At 42.3% G+C, this 21851-nt stretch overlaps 1 protein-coding gene across 4 annotated transcripts in view; it reads left to right on the plus strand.

The window, feature by feature from the left end:
- The window catches only part of Slc9b2 (solute carrier family 9 member B2), a 32441-nt gene that overhangs the window by 336 nt on the left and 10254 nt on the right, over positions 1 to 21851 (plus strand). For 3 of the 4 annotated variants that reach the window (XM_034499396.2, XM_034499398.2, XM_034499395.2), the window contains exons 2-9: positions 8920 to 9059; positions 10030 to 10210; positions 13764 to 13934; positions 15267 to 15409; positions 16153 to 16280; positions 17696 to 17871; positions 20736 to 20842; positions 21509 to 21658. In XM_034499396.2, the coding sequence (XP_034355287.1) occupies positions 8970 to 9059; positions 10030 to 10210; positions 13764 to 13934; positions 15267 to 15409; positions 16153 to 16280; positions 17696 to 17871; positions 20736 to 20842; positions 21509 to 21658 (1146 nt within the window). In that variant the 5' untranslated portion in view covers positions 8920 to 8969. Of the gene's footprint in view, positions 1 to 8401; positions 8604 to 8919; positions 9060 to 10029; positions 10211 to 13763; positions 13935 to 15266; positions 15410 to 16152; positions 16281 to 17695; positions 17872 to 20735; positions 20843 to 21508; positions 21659 to 21851 lie in introns of all 4 variants that reach the window. The other variant, XM_076933275.1, reaches the window with a different exon arrangement.

The following is a 21851-nucleotide window of genomic DNA, read 5'->3' on the forward strand; positions in this document are numbered from 1 at the left end:
TTTTGAACTGGGTAGCACCTCAGGGTGCTGAGAATCTTCAAGTCTAGACACCGCTCAGAGTACGTGAGCTGTATGTAGCTCTTTTACTTGCCAGGCATCAGCCTCTTGTCTCACACTTGCTGGAGACTCTGGTGAGATTCATTTCACCAAAACATGAAGGCAAGAAGCTTTAACCTCCCAGCGAGAAACCAGCACCAGCAGACATCTTGGAGCAGGTGCCCCACACAGGTCTACTCTGTTTTTCCTAAAAGACCCATTCCCTCAGAGATAACCCCGCCTCTTAGCAGTTACAGATGCTGCATGGTCCTCTCTTGGATACTGGATTACCGATTCATTTCTGAATGAAAGGTTTGAAAGTTCAGCAGACACCTGAATGTCTTCTCTAAGCTAAGCAGGCACAGGGAATACAAATGTGGATTGCATACCGTTTCCATACTACAGGAGTTCAGAATGCAGTTCTGGAATGAGAGTATGCCTAAACAAGACCTTAGGTCCTCAGCATGCATGCTGCTCTGGGGATGTGGGCAAAGTGGCCCTCTGTTGCTATGATACACACCGGGACCACAAGCAACCTGGGGAGGAAAGATTTATTTCCTATCACAGGCTCACAGTCCGTTGTGAAGGGAATTTGTGGTAGACATTGAAGGCAGGGACTAAATAGAAGCTATAGAGGGATGCTGCCTACTGGTTTGCTCCCTATGGCTCCCTCGGTTTGCCTTTTTATAGGCTCCAAGACCACCACGAGGTGGTCCTGCACACAGTGGGCTGGGCCCCACCCCTCAACAAACATTAGTCAAGAAAATGTCCCACTCACTTGTCTACATGCCAATCTGATGGAGGCATTTTCTCAATTTAGCTTTCCTCTTTCTAGATGACTCTAGTTTATGTCAAGTTGACAAAAAATTCACCAGCCCACTGACTGGGGCATGTTATATGTTTTCTGGCATAAAAAGTCTTTAGGGTTACAACCCCATCAGCTATATTCTCAGCACTTTTGGAACACCCACAGGAGGAATTCAGAATGAGTCAGAAGGGGAGCTGGAGAGATGGCTCAGCAGCTAGGAGCCCTGAGTTCAATTCCCAGCAACCACATGGTGGCTCACAACCATCTCTAATGGGATCTGATGCCCTTTTCTGGTGTGTCTGAAGATAGAAAAAATGAAATGAATGAACCAGATTACACCTTTAATCCCAGCACTGGGGAGGCAGAAGCAGGTGGATCTCTGTGAGTTTGAGGCCAACCGTGAGTTTGAGGCCAACCTGGCCTACAGAGTGAGTTCCAGAACAGCCAGAGCTATATAGTGAAACAATGTATAAAGAAGGAGGAGGAAGAAGAGGAGGAGGAGGAGGAAGAGAAAAAGGAGAAGGAGGAGAAGGAGAAGGAGGAGGAGGAGAAGGAAAGAAGGAAGGAAGGAAGGAAGGAAAGAAAGAAAGAAAAGAAAAGAAAAGAAAAGAAAAGAAAAGAAAAGAAAAGAAAAGAAAAGAAAAGAAAAGAAAAGACAGAAGCAAGCCAGAGGTGTTAGTAGTGATAGTGACCCAGGCCTAGGTTCTGGATCTGACATGCAAAGTTTCTGTATGAATGTGGAAATTGACACTCATTAGCTTCTTGCACAAATTCTTGTCCACAGATTTTCTTCTGGTTGAGTTTGGGTGTACATCTAGAGTTTATTAAGCAGATGATATGTTTGAGTCTCCAAAGGTGCTGGTGCTGGGGCCCCTGTCCACTGAGACTTGCAGACTCAGGTTTTCAGTGTTAAGTCCTCTCTCTCGTGGTTGACAGGAGGCAGTTGGGAGTATGAGAGTTGGGGTAAGGTAGGGGTACTCACAGTGAAGCAGGCCTGTAATCCCACTCTCCCGGAGACTGAGGCAGAACTAGAAGAGCTTAAGGCCAGCTTAAGGTCACATAGTGAGACCCTGTTTCAAAAGTTAGATGAGGGAGGTCATTGAACACTGTCTTGGTTTCTTTTCTTTTCTTTTCAAAGATTTATTTTATTTATGTGAGGACACTGTAGCTGTCTTATTTGTATGAGACACACCAGAAGAGGATGTCAGATCCCATTACAGATGGTTAAGAGCCACCATGTGGTTGCTGGGAATTGAACTCAGGACCTCTGGAAGAGCAGTCGGTGCTCTTAACCACTGAGCCATCTCTCCGGCCCCTTGGTTACTTTTCTACTGCTGTCATAAGACTTCATGACCAAGGAAACTCATAGAACAAAGAGGTTTGGGGGTGCTTACAGTTTCGGAGGGTTAAAGTCAGTAATCATCATGACAGAGAGTGTGGCAGCCACAGGTGGACAGGAGCTGGAATAGTAGTTGAAAACTCTCTTGAAATACACTAAGGGGCAGAGACACACTGGCAATGGCGAGTGCTTTTGAAACCTCAAAACCAGGACTTAGTGACCAGCTTTCTCCAACAAGGCCACACTTCCTAATCCTTCCTACTAGGTTCTAACTGGAGACCAAGTATGCAAATGTATGAGCCTCCAGAGTCCATTCACATTCAAACCACCACAGACATATTCTTGTCCTATGCAAATTAAAGCCAGATCCCAGCTTCTCTAATTACAGCTATAGTGGTGTTCTTGAATTTCACACACCCTGTGGAAACGCTTGCCTGTGGCAAAAATAGACTATTTCTTAATGGTCATTGCTAGTATTCTGGGGTTCATCCTTGAGGGCCCAGCCTAGACCCTGCTATTCTAGACACTTCAAAAACCTCAGAATCAACTACCTCTCTTTTTAGCATAGCTTCCTGCTTAAAACACCTGGAGTGATTTCCGATTTGTTCATGGAGCCTAGAACCATCTAAACCTAAACTCCTGTTGGTTTTTGGTTATTTATTTATTTATTTGTTTGTTTGTTCGTTTTTGTGACACAGGAAGTGAAGCTATGGATTTAGGTCTAGAGGTCACTTCCTCGGACTGTTCACATTGTGTACCTTGCCATGTCCTAGTTAAATACAGCACACAGAATTCCTCTCACAAGCATTCACTTCACACGTAACCCTTACTCCTGCAATTTCTTTATCCGAAAATGACATCGTCTTTCAGGGTTTGAGTCCAGCATCTCATGACTACCCCGGCACTTTGACCACAGATTCTCTATCGAGATTTTTTTTACAATGTGTGATGAAGCTATACATATGTTGACCAAAAGTGATTGAACACAGCTTCTCACCTGAAATTCTCAGACCTGGTTCTGAGGCAAATTAACCTGTTGTGGTTGCCCAAATGTTTTGGCCGTAGTAACAGTTTTTTTTTTTTTTTTTTCAAAACACCCTTGAAAAATAAAAGATTTCCCTTTCTCACAGAACATGGCAACTGAGGGGTGGTGGTCTCGGGTGTTTTCAGCAGCCCAGTGCTGTCTGTGATTGGCTAGTCTTGACTTTTTCTCCATGAGTGAATGAAGACTGGCTGCTAATGTTCCAAGACACACGGAACCTTCATCGACTAAAGCTTCCCCCTAACACGACAGGCACTTAAAGATCAAATTTTAAGCTTTTCCTCCTTTATTTTTACTGAAAAGAAATATATTTAATCATTGGCATGAACCTTTCATAGCCCTAAACCAAAATCTGAAAAAGAATAATGTTATAGACACTGATTCAGACTAATCCTGACTCTGTCACTAGAGCCAAGCAAGAGATCGATCCACTGTCATATTTGAACCAGTGGCTTTTAGATTTGCAGTAAGCCATATCTATAACATATATTGGTTCATATGTTAAATTTGCAATTAAAAATGTTGCCTTTGGAAGGAAGATAAAGTACAGAGAGGCAAGAATCAGGTCCTTCCTTGGGTAGCATTTTCTTCTATGTTATAGCTCATTGGTGTTTTACATTTTTAAATTAACAAAATCACCAGAACAATAAACCAAATAACAGAACAGGTGCTTTCCTTTGTTAGGCTTGGCCTCCTGTGGTTGACACACCTAGATCTCTCAGAGAAGATCATTCTCACAAAGGGAAGCATTTGTTGCCATTTCAACTGTTCTCAAGGAGAGTTTTAACCTCCTCTGTGTCCTGACCTAAATTTTTCACTGCTGAGTAGGGGACCTTTGGAGGTGTGAACAGTAAATTGAGTTGATGAGCAGAACCCAGAGCTAGAATATTTGTTCCACATGGACACTTCATATGGGAGCCTGGTATGTTGGCACACTGAGGAGGGTCAAGCAAGAGGATGCTGAATGCAGGGCCAGGTAACTTGAGCTTCCTCAAAACAAACAAGGGAAAACCAACAAAGCAGATGTGTGAACCTCCTGTTTCAACACTTGAATGGGCGACCACCAAATGTAGAACACTCACTGGAGAATACTTAATGAGCAGCTGAGGTCATGAATGGATACAACACAAGAGCATCCCAACAGACAATTCGTTCATGCTGCTGTAACAAAAATCCTAAAAGCTGAATCATATATTAGTATAATAGTGGATATTTATTCCTCACAGTTCTTGAGGCAGGACATTCCAAGGTTCTGGTTCTAAGAGATTTGCTGTCTGGTGAGAGCTTGCTCGCAGTTTACAGGCCAGCACCTTCTTACTGCATCCTCATGCAGAGCACAGGTGTGCTGTAAGGAAGGAGAAGCATCACCACCTGACATTGCAGAAGGGACTGGAACAAGATGTTCCTGCAGCCTCTTATTCTACACACACACATCACGCACACATGCACATGCACACACTTACTTGAGACAGGTCTATATAATAACTCTGGATGCTGTATTCTCCTGCACACATACTCATTCTTTCACTCTGCTCTCCAGTTTGCCCTGGCCCTCCCTCTCCTTCCCAGTTGCTACAGGAGACTGATGCCTCTGAAACCAGGAGCTCAGATAAATCCTTCCTTCTTCGTGCTGTTTATGTCTGATGTTTTGGCACAACAAGGAAAGCAACTGAAGAGAACACAGCCATTGGGCCGTGACACACTCAGCTATCAAGATGTACACTGATTTGCCTTTCAAAAATGCTTAGTTTATTCACACTCTAAGGCCCACTAGAAAAAGAACTCACGATCCGTGGAGAACTGCAGACGCACCCCAAATCACTCACGAGAAACACATCTTGATGCAAACGCAAGAGGTTTACTGGCTAGCCAGGGCTGTCCTCCCTTCCAGCCCACGCAGGGGCCGAGGGATTCTGCAGCCCCGAACAAAAGAAGTTTACAGCTTTTAAGGGTGAATCTACAAACCAGGTGGGGGTGGAGTTAGGGAAGGGGGAAGGCTGAGAGTGGAGTTAGGGAAGGGGGAAGGAGGGGGAACAGGTCACTAGGTCATCGATACATTTGATCTCAAATTCCTAAGATGCATGGTGTGTCACTTTATAATTGGCTATTTCGAAGTAGTTTCACACTATATATCATGAGCTCCAGTTCAAGGGGGTCAGGCTTATCTCAAACTTTTAGCATCCTGGCACCATCTGTCTCAGGGCTGTTAGTTCAAAGTGCGGCCAGGCTAATCTCGGGCCCATAGCATCCTGACACCATGAATCTTAAGGTTTGTTTAGTTAGGGCCATCTGTTCAAATGGTCAGCTAATTTCCTGGGACTGAGGCAACACAGTGTTTGACTTACAGGTTTTTATGTCTTTGCTTTTAAGAGTAGGGTTCAGGGGATCAACTTATGATTTTTCTATCTTTCAACACAAACATTCCTTATAATGCCATGCTAATATAAAGGTTATGGCAATCTTATGTAAATAATCATCTCACCGAGAAAGGATAAAATTAATGTTTCATGTAAATGTAAACTGTAAATTAATCTGGTGGCTGCATTTCTTTATCTTTTCTAATCCCCAATAACCACACAGGGAAACAAAGACTTATTTCAAGCTGCATCTCAATACCTGTGCAGTTCACCGACCTTCCTTAACTCTCTATGCTAATATAGCACACACACCCCCATTCCATACTCCCAATAGGTACAATGAGGGCTTCCATTGTCCAGGTGAGCTCTTAAGGACTTATTCTTCCTCCCCATGGCAGATCGCCTGCAGACCCCCCTTCCTCATGGTTCCAACTCCAACCTTCCCCCTCTCTCTCCCTCCTCTCTCCTGACTGACAGAAGTTTCTGCCCCTATTTTCCCTTCTGCCCAGCCATTGGGTGATCGATCAGCTTTTATTGACAAGACAGAGAATAAATGGTAAAAACTGGTTACACAAACTTGAGACAGGAGATTTTTGACCTAAGCATTACAACAATGTGTCCAGACTGAAACGAGATATGAGGGCAGAGAAATCAGCATTTGAACAACACAAAGATAAGCTTTACTACACAGTGCACAAAAACGTTATGTCTACAAGAGAGAAACAGTTGGTTGAGCAGAAAATTGCTACAAGGTTCCCCTGGCTAGAACACTTCCAGAGCTGGTCGTCTCCACCTATGTGTGCACTGAAGTCTTGCAGCTATGGCAGGCTGGAGGATGGCACTATTGGAAATCCCAGAAGGTCCTTGAGAGCAGCAGCCAGCACATAGCACTGACAGGCCGGCCTCTGTGGGAAGCCTGGGAAGCCAGAGCCACATCAAGGCCAGTCTCAAAGTCCTTTTACAGATGAGAACCAGAACAGAGGATCGACATACAGTGTCTCTGGAGCACAGCCGTGCAATCCTCAGGGGCCACTGTCTAGTTTGAGTTCTTAAACTCTTGGCGTGTTTCAGTGCATGGTTTATCAGACTCACCATGTGTTTAGCTTTGGGGTATTTTGCACATTCTCACCTAAGTATTTTTCTGTTTCGTTCAGTCCAAAACATGTTAGGTTGTTAGCAGTGCAAATATTTGTCTCCTGTTACAACAATAGCATTCCTAAGTCAAAACAAGTTTATATTTTTTTTTTTTTCAAAACAAATTCTTAGCTCAAAACAACATGTCATGTTTTTAACATAGTCTCTAGGTTATACAAAAACACTTATGTTCCTGTCACTCACTAATGCAACAAATAAGAAAGTAACCAGTCTTGGGGCTGAAGAGATGATTCAGCATTGAGAGGCTTGTCTTAATTAGAGTTTTACTGCTGTGAACAGACACCATGACCAAGGCAACTCTTATAAGGACAACATTTAATTGGGGCTGGCTTACATGTTCTGAGGTTCAGTCCATTATCATCAAGGCGGGAACATGGCAGCATCCAGGCAGGCATGGTGCAGGAAGAACTAAGAGTTCTACATCTTCATATGAAGGCTGCTAGCAGAATACTGGCTTCCAGGCAGCTAGGATGAGGGTCTTAAAGCTCACACCCACAGTGACACACCTACTCTAACAGGGCCTCACCTTCTAATAGTGCCACTCCCTGGGCAGAGCATATACAAACCATCACAAGTCTGCACTGCTGTTCTTGAAGACATGAGCTGAGTTCTGTGGTAGTTTGAACAAGAATGGCCCTCATAGGCTCATATATTTGAATGTTTGGTCCTCAGTTAGTTGAACTGTTTGGGAAGGATTAGGAGGTATGGCCTTATTGAAGGAAGTGTGTCACTGGGGTGGGCTTCAAGGTTTCAAAAGCCCATGCCAGGACCAGCCCTTCTCTCTCTAAAACTTACGAATCTGCTGGGAGCTGTCCTACACTGCTCCAGCACCATGCCTGCCTGCCTCTCGCCATCCCACCCCCACATCATGGACTCACCCTCTGAAACTATAAGCAAGCCTCTAATTAAATCTTTTCCTCTACAAGTTTTCTTGGTCATGGTGTTTCATCACATCAATAGACGTGTAACTAAGACAGGTTCCTAGCACCCACACCAGGTGGCTCACAACCGTCTGTAACTCCAACTTTGTGGGATCCAATATCCTCTTCTGACCTCTGAGGATACCTGCACCCATGTGTATAAACAGATACACACATACACATAATTTAAAACAAAATCTTAAAAGTGAGGAAAGTGACTAGTTTCTGCCCATGTAGAGATCTCTCAGTGGTGTTGAAGTCATAGAAGGAAAGCATGTTTTACTTGACATTTGCAACTTTATAGCTCTGTCCTGTTCATTTAAATAGTGCAGGAAGTAATTTTAAGCATTTAGATTGGTTTTTAAAATTAAGCTGAAGAATAGAAGGCTTGTTTAACAAATGTCTGATGTTAGCAAAAAAATACATTTATAGAGACTTTCTCAAAGTCAACTCACCTGACTCTTGAGAAGGACAAGAATCTCGCAGACCCGCTGTCATCTGTTCCATTTGTTGAATTTAAGGATTTTGTTTCATTTGAAGCCATATTTCTGTCTTAAAAGTATTTGAAAACTGCTGTAAAAAAATTCCCAAGTGCCTCCTCACCTGCTCTGAAAACCACAGAAACAGAAAATGATCTCAAATTGTGGCAAATGGAATTAAGTTATCCAAAAAAAATGAGTGCAGAATATATCCAAGAAAGTTATTATCGCCAACGCAAACCATATAATTTTCTTCTCTCCAAAGTTTCAGAATTGCACAGATTCTTCTCTAAATGCACTCAAAGTTCCACATGAGAAAAAAAAATCTTACTGCAGCAATCACAACAATACAGAAGTGTAGACAAGGCAGGAAAAAGTGACTCTCGTCCCTCAGAAAATAATGGGGTCAGAAGAGGTTTCCTCTGGTGATTCAGTTCTGGTATCAACACTGGAAAGTTACCTGAGAGGTAGGTCCTGCTTGTGGAGTCGGCCCATTAGCTAGGACAATCTAGGAGTGATAAAGCTTTGTGTGTGTTTCAAAGCATTATTATCAAGGAATGATGGGAAAAGAATTAGGTTGTGATAGGACAACACGGGTTTATTTCAAGAGCAGCCAAAAACTAGACAAGAATGAAGATAATATGTTGGACTCTAAAACAGGTCAGCAAGGAAAAGGTGACTCACTGTGGGTCTGCCCTCAGGGTCCTAACGAAAGAAAAAAGTGTATTTACTCATTTACTTTCAACTGTCTTCAGTACGCTGTCTATGCTGTGTTTCCTTCAGACCAGATCTGGGCCCTTATCCCTGAATCATCATCTTGGAAATTATAAGATATGGAGGATGAGGATAAGACAGTTGAAAGTCAGTGTTCAAAGCCACCCAAGGAGACCCCTCACCCGGCTTCTCTGCATCATGAACTACAGGTAAAACCTCCAGTCAAAGGCAGGAAGTCCCAGCGGTTTCCTTAAGCACATGACTATGGTTTCCAAACAGACAGACTCATTTCTCCTCACTCTTCACCAGTTGACTAACAGTTCTCCTGGAACGGCCAGGTGACGCACTCTTGAAATACCGGCACTCAGAAGAGGGATGCACCCTGTATCCAAAAAAGGAAAGAGAAATCCTCCTCATGCTTATCTTCCATCCTCATGTACATCAGGGTAGATAATGTGATTTTGTAGGCTCTTTGCCAACCTCAGGTAGGGCCAGCCATCAGTGACCTTAGCTATGAACTGGCAGACATTATGCTTTGTGTTCTTGGCCTAACCTAAGCCCTAGTTCAGTAGTTCTCAACCTGCCTAATGCCGAGACCAATTTAATACAGTTCCTCATGCTGTGATGACCTCCCAACTAGTAAATTATTTTTGTTGCTATGTCATAGCTGTAATTTTACTGCTGTTATGAACTGTAATGTAAATGTCTATGTTTTCTAATGACATTACACGACCCCTGAGACAAGGTTTTCGACCCACAAAGGCTCGTGACCCACAGATTGAGAACCTCTTTTTATACTATTTTGTGTGCCTGCCTCCCTTGCTCTCTTTCTGTCCCTTCTCCCCTTTCTTAAATCACTTTAATATACATTTACTTGAATTATGTCTTAACTGTACCAATTTTGGGGCCTGGTATTGAACTATGTAACTTTATGTTTATGTGATACAAGCACTTAAAAATGTAAACACAGGGACTTATTATTAAATATTCTTTAATGGTTCTTCTTCTAAGTACTAGGTGACTTGTTAGTAATAAAGTTGTGTGTTGTTTATAAGTTATTATCCTCAGTTCTAATAAAGGCAGTTTGATTTGATATTTGATTTGATATTTGAGAAGCCAATAGCAAAATGACATGTGAAAATAAAGTTTTAAAGATTGAAAATTTTGTTTTAAATACAGGAGGAGAGAGTCGTGAACCTCAAGGGTGCGGATGGAAATGAGCCGACAGAAGACAGTAACCTGCTGAACAGCAGTGAAAAAAAGCCGCAGGACTCACCTACGGAAGCCAGAAGCCCGCAGAGACTGAGGCAATTCCTGGCCTGCCCTCCACGCGGCTGGCTGGCAAGAGTGATAACTAATGGTGTGTGTACGGTGGGGATGAACGCAGAAAACAATCAGAGATGACGCCACAGTGAGAGTTGCCAGAGCCATATGGTTAAAAGCACAACAAGAACGTTACTTTTTTTTTTTTTTTTTAAGTTAAAACTTCTAGGCAGAACAGCTGACCTGGTAGTGGCTCTGCTTGGAGCAATCACTTGGGGTGGGGATAAAAAGTTCCCCCCTTTCAAACTGTGGCTTCAAGCTGTCTGTGGCCACATTTGAGCCAGTACTTTCTTGAGTCAAAAGAGCAGAGATGAGAGAACTTCTGTATCTCGATAATTTCACACAATCACTGTAAGTAAGGCTCCAGTAAGCACACTGTTGGCAAATGTCTCATCACAGAGAACCATTATGTAAATGTTGACATCGTTAGAGCAGAAACTCCCTGAGCAGGAGTCTTGCTTTGCAAATCACCCATTTCTTTGTAGACTTTGAGGATTGGGAGGAGGGAGAAGGATTTATCCTAACTTTTCTCATATTGTTTCAGTTTAGATATAGTTATCTCTTAGTTATGGCAGTAACCTAAAAGAGGTGAGAAATTTTGGTGACTGTACAGATGTTCAAAATCAGTGATACAACTTTTTGTTCACAAAGGAAGAGAGTGTGTACGCTTGTGTGACTGGGCACGCACGCTGCTCGCATAGTGGGGGTTAGCTGTGCAATCATGCAAGAAAGAAGGGGTTGAAAATTGTCTGTAAGGCAGATTTTTAGACAATTTTGGAAACCATGGAGGATGAGAACATGATTTCAGTTATACTTACAGCTTTTTATCTCTCTTTTCCTGAAAACCAAGGCTCAATCTCAATGCCTAATCCTCGACCCCTTGATTTGTGTGTGTCTGGGTTTTTTTGCTTTGTCTCAACAAAGGCTGTCTCTGAGGCTCAGGACTCATGGTCCTCCTGCCTCCGCTTCTCCAATGCTGGCATTATAGGCCTGCGCCACCCACCCAGCCTGAGCTGAGTCTTTTTTTAGAGCTGTACTTCAGAAAGGAGCTCTCACAGAAGTTTTCCTCATTTTCATCCAGGTCAATGAAAACAAATACAATATGTTCTGCCTTAGGTGGTGTATGTTTTTGTTGGGAAAGTAAGATTCTGAATCAGTGTGGGAAAAATTTAAAACTAGGTTCCAGTATATGAACTAGCTGAGAGGCCACACATCATTCGATACCTTTTCTTTCCTTTATATTATTTTTTTAACTTTTACCACTGAAAATATGACACATCGCTAGCTAGTTAAAACATTTACAATAAAAACAGACACCTATTGCCCGAGGAATGTGTCAAAATGAATAATGTGACTCGAGGTCTCATTTTTATTTTTATCTTTTTTTTTTAAAAAGCATTTTGTGGTACCGTATGCTTCTGTGTGTGCATGTATGTATGTGGGTGAGTGTGGGTGCATGTGTGTGTTCATGCACTAGTGTGCGTGTGTGTGTGGAGCCAGAGGTTGATGTTAAGTCTTCTCCCATCATGCTCTACATATTGAGGTTGGGTGCCAAACTCTTTGCATGCCTTGGGTCACGCAACCCTGACCAGAATTGACCTCACTGAGGTAGCAAGAGAATGGAAAGCTGGGATTGGGTGGCCTGGGCTCTCTGATGGAGAAGCTGTGGCACCTGGGAGGCGCGGCCTGTTTATTAATGTACAGCTGCACATGGAAGAGAGATTATTACATACAGATACACAGGACATCAGGGATATTATATACAGCTGAGCGAGGAGACAGGCTTACCTAACCTCAGTGGGAACAGTCTCTAGGGTAGCAGTCTTTAGGCTGTGAATACCCATGGGAAAAAGCTATACTGTCAGCATTTGCACGTGGGTGGGAAGAAGGCTTTGCCGTCCCTCTTGAACCTCACATGGGGAAGGTTTTGCCACTTCATGGGGCTGAGGCATTGGTCTATGATATGTCTGTACCCCTATCAATTACACACACTCTGAATTTCACTCGGTCACCGATTCATTCACCTGGTCTAGCTAGCCAGCTTGCTCTGGGATCCCATCTATGTCCTGAGCGCTGGGGCTGCAGGTAGATTGTTCATGCTGGTTTCAGCACTTACCATCTGAGCTAGCTCAACAACCAGAGAACCCATTTTAAAATATAGAGTTCATCAGAATGATCCTGAAAATGAGGGCCCCTGGTGGATAAGCATGTACTCCCTGTTTTCCTCTGGTTCTATTTCTGAGGCTGATGGCGTTGTTCTGTGTTCACTCCTGCATCTTTTTGTTTTTGTTTTTTGTTTTTTTGAGACAGGGTTTCTCTGTGTAGCCCTGGCTGTCCTGGAACTCACTCTGTAGACCAGGCTGGCCTGGAACTCAGAAATCCGCCTGCCTCTGCCTCCCAAGTGCTGGGATTAAAGGCAGGCACCACCACTGTCCGGCCACTCCTGCATCTTTTAAAATATACAAACTCCCCTTAAGAAGCAATTATTACATGAAAGTTAGGTTTTTCCAATGTCATAAATGACAAATCAATAGTTAGCTGATTTAAACCTGATCTAGGGTTTGCAATATACACATAAATATCGTTTACAATTGTTTGTCAGGTGTGGGGAATGAAAGGGGAGGGACTCTCTCAGAGTGATCTTAGCCTGGAGAAAGGAAAACTCTCACGTCTGTCTGGTTGTGGAACTATAAAAGTTCAGCTAATGCTCTAATAAGGTCGTACTTAACAGCTGGAAAGCTGCGCCTCCCATTCTGCCCGTAAGATCTTATGGAAATTTTAGCTTGTATACTCTCTATTGGAAAATACTGAAAATGCCTTAGACATCTCATTGTATTGGTGGCTTGCATTTCCAGGGAAAGTGTTTTTGAGGTTTTATTAAAAGGAGGCATAGGGTCTGGTCACTGTGTTATTTGAGTTTCTCATTTTGTGATAACACGGCAGTAGACTGTGTTTCTTATTTTTTAAGTGTGATAATTCTAAGCAAACATTGACTGTAAAAGAAGTGATGGTTAATGTTTAATTCAAGGCAGAACGAAGTACGGGAGCAAAAGTGGAGTTCAAATATCCTCAGATTTCTACTAAGAGAACATAGACAGTGATTGTTCTCTGTAATACTAACTGTTTCTGGGTTGCAAGATGGTGGTTCCTTCTGTCACTGTGAAGAGAAATGGGGATGAGGTGTATTCAAGGTGCTGTTTACTCTCTGGTTCTCATCCCACCTCAACCCCAGGCAAGGTTTTTCTGTGTAACATCCCCGACTGTACTGGAACTTTATAGACCAAGCTGGCTTCGAACTCACTGAGCTCTGCCTGCCCTGCCTCCAGAATGCTACGATTAAAGGCATGTGCCACCATGGCTGACCTGATTCCCTGGTTCTTAACCTAGTTGGTAATCCCCTACTTGTTCACATTCCTTGTGTCCTTTATAACTTTTGGTTATAAACATTTGCGTATGGATTTAATGCTTATTTAAAAATAATTTCAGAATACATCAAAGCTTGCATATGAAACATAGTTTTCCTGGTGTTCTGGCTTTCGTTTTTATTTGTTTGTTTGTTTTTTCTTACTCTTTTTGTTGTTGGTTTTTAGGTACCATGGTTGTCCTTCTCTGGGCCATGGTTTGGTCAATTACTGGCCCGGAATGTCTTCCTGGAGGAAATCTGTTTGGAATTATAACCCTCCTCTATTGCTCCATTGCTGGAGGTAAACTTTTTGGACTCATTAAGTTTCCAACATTGCCTCCCCTGCCTCCTCTTCTTGGTAAGTGTTAAATGCTTCCTGATTTCCTCAAAGCAAATGATAGTTTTAAAAACTGTTCTGGCAAGGTTTGGGAAACAAAGGAATAAAATATTTCAGTATTTGCTGTCGTGCAGATGAAGGGAACTTTTTGTTTTGTTGATTTTTTCTTTTTTTTTTTTGAGATAGGGTTGCTCTGTGTTGCCCTGGATGTCCTGAAACTTGCTCTGTAGACCAGGCTAACCTCAAACTCACAGAGATCCACCTGCCTCTGTCTTCCATGTGCTGGATTCAAGGCATGGAGCACTACTGCCCAGCTTGTTTGTGTTTTTATACAGTATCCTAACTTTAGTGAAAGTGTTTATCAGTGTGAAGTGTGGTACTTATGGGGACATAGTATGAACACGTATGGAGAATAGAGGCCTCAGGGTCACTGACCGAGGGATCTTTCCCTTCATATGTACTTATGGCCTAAACATGGGTAGAATTCCCTTACAAGGACCCAGGTTTAGTTACACTGAATTACCCATAGCTAGGATGTGAAACTTCTCATGCCTTCTAAGTCACCACTTTCTGTCCCAGAAACATTACACTTGCCTAAGCCCTTTACCCCCTCCCTCCGGACACCTTGTACACCTGTCTTTTCTGTTTCATCAGTTGGGGTTGTTAGTCTTGTTCCTCTGGAGACTGAAAGATTATTGCTCTATTACAGTTCCTAACATTTGACCATTATATAAACAGAAGCTATAGTCATCTACAACTGACTTTATGTCCCTCATCTTGTATAGAATAATGAAGGCAGTTGGTAAATGGTGAATAGTAATACAGGAAGAGGCACCCTGTCTGACATGGCAGGGTCATGGCATGATCCGTTTACCATAATTGTTACCTTTACAAAGTATATTACATGTATCTTACTAAATTGTCTTCCATGAAGGTAAATACAGAATCCATGTAAGTAGTTATTGTTATCGATGGCTCAGGGAATCTGACATTGCAAATACCTCTAGGAGCTGTTTGTACTCAGGGACAACTGAACTGAGATTGGATTAAAACATCTTATTGAGGATTTGATCATTATTTCTTCTAAATGCTATACTCTGTATATCCCCCCTATATTCAATTACCCAGACAATATTAAGTATTCTAATCATTTTATACATAAGGTATTTCATTGATCCTTTCTTTTATTATATGATATGTGTTTTAATAACAAATTTAACTTCATTTCATCCAAAGACTAAGTAAGCATAAGGAAAAACTACATTGTAGTCTCTGTCACATGTAAAGTGCTAAAAATAAAAAAAAAACGCTTCTGTATTTGAAACCTTAACTAGCCCGTTTGATCCTTTCAAGGCATGCTGCTAGCTGGGTTTCTCTTGAGGAATGTCCCGGTCGTCAGTGATAATGTTCGGATCCAGCACAAGTGGTCATCATCCTTGAGAAGCATAGCCCTTTCTGTCATTCTGGTTCGTGCTGGCCTTGGTCTGGATTCAAAGGTATGGAGTATGAGTTTCTCATCATCGAATACCAAACATGTTCTTCCGATATGACAAGTACTCATAATGATTAAGCTTCAGGAAATGAACTCGGACAATGCGCTCCACAGTCTCAGGAAGAGGAGGATTTAGTCCAGGCAGGGCCATTGTGGGAGTCCAGATGTTCTCACGAATTCTCACGCATGGAGGAGAAACACAGATAAAGTCATAGAGGTGCTGACTATGGGGAAACAGCATGTCAAGCGCAATACATGTATGCAGTGCTAACTACATTGGCTCAAGGAACTGCCTTAAGGCAAACAGAATGAGTCTTAAGTATGCGCTTGAACATTTTTTTTTTACCTTATGTATACCTTTGAATGCATGAGTGGTTCTTTGGAGACAAACATCTTCATCTGGCCTCATTCTGTGGCCATAAGCCATAAGTCAGGTGAATGGTCAGATAGTATGTAGGTTAGAGGCACAGACTCTGAAGTCATCTGTGTGACTGTAAACTTGGCCCCAACACTCACCAGTCTTATGAACTTCTTAAGTGGTAACCTCTAAAAAGAGGAATTGTGATCACCTACTTCAAGATTCCTGGGCACACTGTCTCTCAAACACAAAGAATGCAGACATGGCAGAATAAAGCGAATTAGCTGAAAAGCCCATGGTGACGGAGCGTGGTCTGAAGAGGAACTGGAGGTCATAGAGTCCACTCGTCACCAGAGAAACATATTAGTGTGTCCACTCTTGTTTTTCAGGCCCTGAAGAAGCTGAAGGGTGTGTGTGTACGCCTGGCCATGGGTCCCTGCATCGTGGAGGCGTGTGCTTCTGCACTTCTCTCTCACTTCCTGATGGGGTTGCCATGGCAATGGGGGTTCATCCTGGGGTAACTCTTTTCATGTGAAAATACCAAGTGACATTTGGAACTCCATTAAAGTGAATGTAAAATAGCATTTAAAAAAAAAAAAAAAGCACCATAAAATAACATCATAGGCACTTGAGCACCATCTGAACAGTGTAGCTATAAGAGTTTGTGTCTCTGTAGCTAATTTTTGCAGTGATTGCAGTAAACCAAACTACCAAAGAAGCTGTGGGGTTTTTGTTGTTGTGTTGTTCTTGTGGTGGTTTTTCTGTGCCTGATGCCTGATCTCCAGGCCTGGGAGTTAGATGGTAGATCCCACCCCAGAGCCTCCATAAGCAGCTTGAAGCTCTGTGCTCCTCAGCAGACGTTGTGACTTGGTGGTTCTCCTACATGTCCCTTCCAGTGTCCTATTTTTCACGTCCAGTGGGTGGGAGCCATGAGACATGCATATGTTAAAAGTAGATAGCAAGAATTTCGTATTTACATGTGGTAGACAAGAAGAAATTCTTATCTGTCAGAAGTTTGACTCAGGGCCACTACCTAGATTCTAGCTTCTCCTCTATATGATTTCCAGTTAGCCAGTTTTTCCGTGCTTCAATTTCCTTACTTGTATATATTTCACAGTGTCATGGTGTTAATGAAATGAGTTCATATGTGTGAAGTCCTTGAAGTGGGTGTTTAGAGCGTAGTCAGTATGGAAAACTCTTCCCAGTGATACTAGCTCACTGCCCCTGTCCTGAGAGCCTCCTCCTTAAGATCTATTGTCTTAGTTCACATCTTAAGACTCAACTGAAGCTCTGTTGCTGTTGAGAATGCTTATGATAATTTTCACACCTTAAAACATGACTGGTATACATGTGTGTGTATATATATATATGTGTGTGTGTGTATGTGTATATATATGTATATGTGTATGTACATATGAATATGTGTGTATATACATATATGTATATATATTTATTAAAGATTTATTTATTTATTTATTTATTTATTTATTTATGTGAGTACATTGTTGCTCTCTTCAGTCATACCTGAAGAGGGCATCAGATCCCATTACAGATGGTTGTGAGTCAACATGTGGTTGCTGGGAATTGAACTCAAGACCTCTGGAAGAGCCATTTCTGTAGCCCATATAAAGCACCTGCTGGGGCCTAACTTCGTTACTAACTCATTATTTCTCATGATACATATATTTTATGCAACCTAGGTCACTGCAAAACAGATTGTTCATGGATATACTTCAAAAAGCAGTATTCTATAGAACTTTCTGCCTGTGCGTTTCTGGTTTGGTGTTTCTGGGTTTGTTTAAGATACTGCAGTCATCCAAAGTCTAACCTAACCTGTAAAAGTATAGAAAAACAGAGGCACTGTTGTGAATTCCAAGATGGTGGTCATGAACAGCTTGCCCAGGTCACAATGTCTGACGCTAGGCTGCTTAGTTTTGTCGTAGGTGCTGTGTCTCCAGCTGTCGTGGTGCCTTCCATGCTCCTTTTGCAGGAAGGAGGCTACGGTGTTGAAAAAGGCATCCCAACTTTACTCATGGCCGCCGGCAGCTTCGATGACATCCTGGCCATCACTGGCTTCAATACATGCTTGGGTGTGGCCTTTTCCACAGGTAATCTCAGCTGTCCAGGGCAGCCTACTCTCTGTTTAAACTGTGGCATAATTACTTAAGGCAATGCGTGTGGGGGAGATGCTGAGTCCCTCCCCAGAGCCATCACAAAACAGAAGCTGCTTATCCCCGTGTCTGCCCTTATAGATGGAGTACAGGACAGGGGAATATAGGGCAGGGAGGTTTACAGAACGGTAGTTCTTCTTGGAGCAGGCTAGGAACATTTAAGCGTAGAAAGCACACAAAGGGTAAGGGGGTTTTGTAGTGGGCACACAGGAGAGACAGCAGTCCAGGTGAGACGAATGCTGGGAATCTTAAGTAGGAGTGTTTTCTATTCTCCTGTCTCAGCTTTCCTCACTCCCTTGTAAGTTAGTCTCCTGTAAGTCCTGGTTTCACAATGTTACTTTCTTGTTCGGAAACTAAGGAATGTTCCCATTCCCTGTGAAGACCTAACAGATAACCACCCTTAGGCTAACTCTGCTGTACACTCTATATTTATATTTCCACTGCTTGCCTTGTGTGAACCTTTAAAGCAGCAGTTCTTAGCCTTAGCTATAGATTAGCATAGCCCTGGGGCTTTATTTATTTATTTATTTATTTATTTATTTATTTATATGGAGACATTACCTTAGACCAATTAAATGAGCACCCCTGGGAATGGAAACCAGCGTAGCCATGACTAGGAACCATGGCTTCAAAGCAACAGAGTTAGCCTTAGGGTCACAGAGGAGGCAAGAAGATCAAGAGGCAGACAGAATTCTTAGAGGTATCTCTCTGAGCTTTCTACAGCACATCCTCCTGGCTGACTGCTGGGTCACCTCTGCCTGCCCCTAAGGGTTGTCAGACCCTTTGAATCTGAACCAGATTAGATTTCCTGATAGAATTTTTAGTTATGAGCCCAAGAATTTTATTTGTTTGTTTTAAACAACATTTTACCATACAGGAAACTGAAACATAATAGTTACATTCTAAAGTACATTTTGGGGGGGGGGGGGGCAAGACAGGGTTTTCATGTAGCCCTGGCTGTCCTGGAACTTACCCTGTATAAAGGGCTGGCCTGGGACTCAGAGATCCGCCTGCCTCTGTCTTCCACGTACTGAGACTAAAGGCCTCACCCAGCTTGTAGCACTCTCTTTCTTGAAATAGCTTGAGCATCATGCTGCCCTCACAGATGGGCTTTGTTTTCTTTTTAATTGATAGAGCTAAGATAGACCTAAGATAGGCTAGGAGCTTGCTCTTGTCAGGCAAATGACTCACTCACCCCAACCCTGCACATTTAGCAGGGCTCTTTTGACAAGCACACAGTTAGCCTCCCAGAAAGCTGTCTTTGCCAAGTAAGATTATGTGATTTGGTTTTAAATAAGTGCTCTTTGTAGCAATAAGACACCACCGTGAGCTTTTGTCTCAAAACAATTGATAGCCAGGCAGTGGTGGCGCACACCTTTAATCCCAGCACTTGGGAGGCAGAAGCAGACAGATTTCTGAGTTCCAGACCAGCCTGGTCTACAGAGTGAGTTCCAGGACAGCCAGGGCTACACAGAGAAACCCTGTCTCGAAAAACAAACAAACAAACAAAAAGACAATTGAAAAATGGCTTCTTGAGCTGGAGAGATGGCTTTGGGGTCAAGAACACTTGATGTTCTCGCAGAGGTCCCAGGTTAATTCCCTCCACACACTTGATGCTCACAACCATCTGTAACTGCAGAGTGCCCTCTTCTGGCAGGCACATAGGTGATGTGCAGACAAAATACCCATATAAAATAAACAGAAAAGAAAAATGGCTTTACGTGAAGAACAATTTTAAATATTTTCTGAACAACGTCTTAACAAAGACTTTGAAAATAAAATTTCTTGAACCCTGTTTTCTATGATGGGAAACGGTTTCTTCGGCCCTTTGCATTGTCATACCCCATAGGGATTAAGTCACACACAAAGAAAAATCTTTTTTAAGGGAAATTTAGCAAATAATTTGTTTCAGACTTACTTACTGTTTTTCCAATAAAGAATTGGGCAGATGTTTTATTTTGTCAGATTCTTATGTTACTTTGAGCTATGGATTCGGGTGTTTGTAACTTGAAAACTCAACCAGTTCTATCCCTCTGTTCATCTGTACATACAACACAGTAGCCAAGCTTCCTGGGAGTGATGGATTTTTGTCTTTCATAATTTGACCGGCTTAAGAAAAGTATTAAGTTAAATAAGCCTGTAGAACGTATCCACGTTACACTTAGCACTGGTTTTGAAAGTTTTGTCCAACGATGTGCTTCCTTCTCATAAAAGATAGAAGCTGTTTGTTTGCTTGTTTGTTTGGTTGGGTTGGTTTTGACACAGGGATTTTTCTCTGTCTAGCCCTGGCTGTCCTGGAACCTGCTTTGTAGACCAGGCTTGGCCTGAACTCAGACATTCTCCTGTCTCTACCTACTGAGTGCTGGGAATAAAGCCGTGCTCCACCACACCTGGCTAGAAGCATTTTAAAAGACATTTAAAGTCATCTATATTAAAAATGTGGAGAGTATGGAGCTGGAGAAACAACTCAACAGTTGAGAACACTGGCAGTTCTTCCAACAGACCGGATTGATTTCCCCAGCATCCGCAGGGCGTCTCCCAACTGTCTGTCACTCCAGCGCCGGATCTGAGGCCCTCTTCTGGCCTCCTTGGGTACTGCATACATGCAGACATACATGCAGGCAAAACACCCATACACATAAAATAATATTAAAAAAAAAAAAAATACGGGGCATAGGAACTGTCTGTAAGAATTCCCTTCCATGTGGTTACATGGTTCAGCTTGATACTGTTAGACTGAAGCTTCTGCATTTATGGATTTAGAGTCCCGACTGAAGGTTTTCTTGCCATGTGTTTTTCAGGGTCTACAGTTTTTAACATCTTCAGAGGCATCTTGGAAGTGGTAATCGGTGTGGCAGCTGGATCTCTTCTTGGTTTTTTTATCCAGTACTTTCCAAGTAGGGACCAGGTAAAAGAAGTAATCCGAGAAAATCATGTTGTAAATTGTCAATGGAAGAACCTTCTAGAATGCCTTCCTCAAAGCTGCATCTGCAGGACGCACTTTGGGAAATGGTTCCAATCTTTACTGCTGACTATTTTATTTGTTCTGTGCATGAGGTACAGGAGAGCTACACGTGTGAGATCCTAATGCTGCTCTGTCAATATTATCTACATTTCAGGTTCCATTGTAGAACAATATCAGATACAAAATAATAGGATATGCAAGTTTTGGAGGAGTTGTGTAGTATTCAACTAAATCAACATTTATAATGGCTTTTTGAGCACAGTTTAATTACTATCAAAATACTTTAAATTCTAATGCTGTCAAACACATAAGACTTCCAGCTTCTGTAAAACATCTTTCAAGATCAATGTTCTTCATAATGAGAAACAAAAGCTGATTTTTTTCCTCTACTCTTATTTTTTTCAAATTGAAAACGCATATGGAAATGCATATTTATATGAATATATATTTTGAAATTTCAGAAGATTGATAATGGCACTGGAAATCCAACTAAAGAAAGTATTGTGTGCATAACATTCTTGTTTTCATCTTAGGTATAGAATAATCCATTGTTAGAAATCAGTTATTTGAAATAATTGAGCTAAGCACCTTGTATTTTTTTTCTTTCAGGACAACCTGGTGTGGAAGCGAGCCTTTCTGGTTCTGGGTTTTGCCGTGCTAGCTGTGTTCAGCAGTGTGTATTTTAGCTTCCCAGGGTCAGGAGGACTGTGCACGTTGGTCATGGCTTTCCTAGCAGGTGTGAGATGGACTGACAAGAAGGTGAATGTCACTGTAACTTCATCTGCTCACAACACTTTTTTTGATAAAATTCTTTCTTTTCAGCTGTTTTTTGTTTTTGTTTTTGATCTTTCCAAGACAGGATTTCTCTGTGTAACTCTGGCTGAACTTGGTTTGCAGACCAGGCTGGCCTCGAACTCTCAGAAATCCTCCCCTCTGCTCCAAGTACTAGGAT

Source organism: Arvicanthis niloticus, chromosome 4 (genome assembly GCF_011762505.2).
Source record: "Arvicanthis niloticus isolate mArvNil1 chromosome 4, mArvNil1.pat.X, whole genome shotgun sequence".
NCBI lineage: Eukaryota > Metazoa > Chordata > Mammalia > Rodentia > Muridae > Arvicanthis > Arvicanthis niloticus.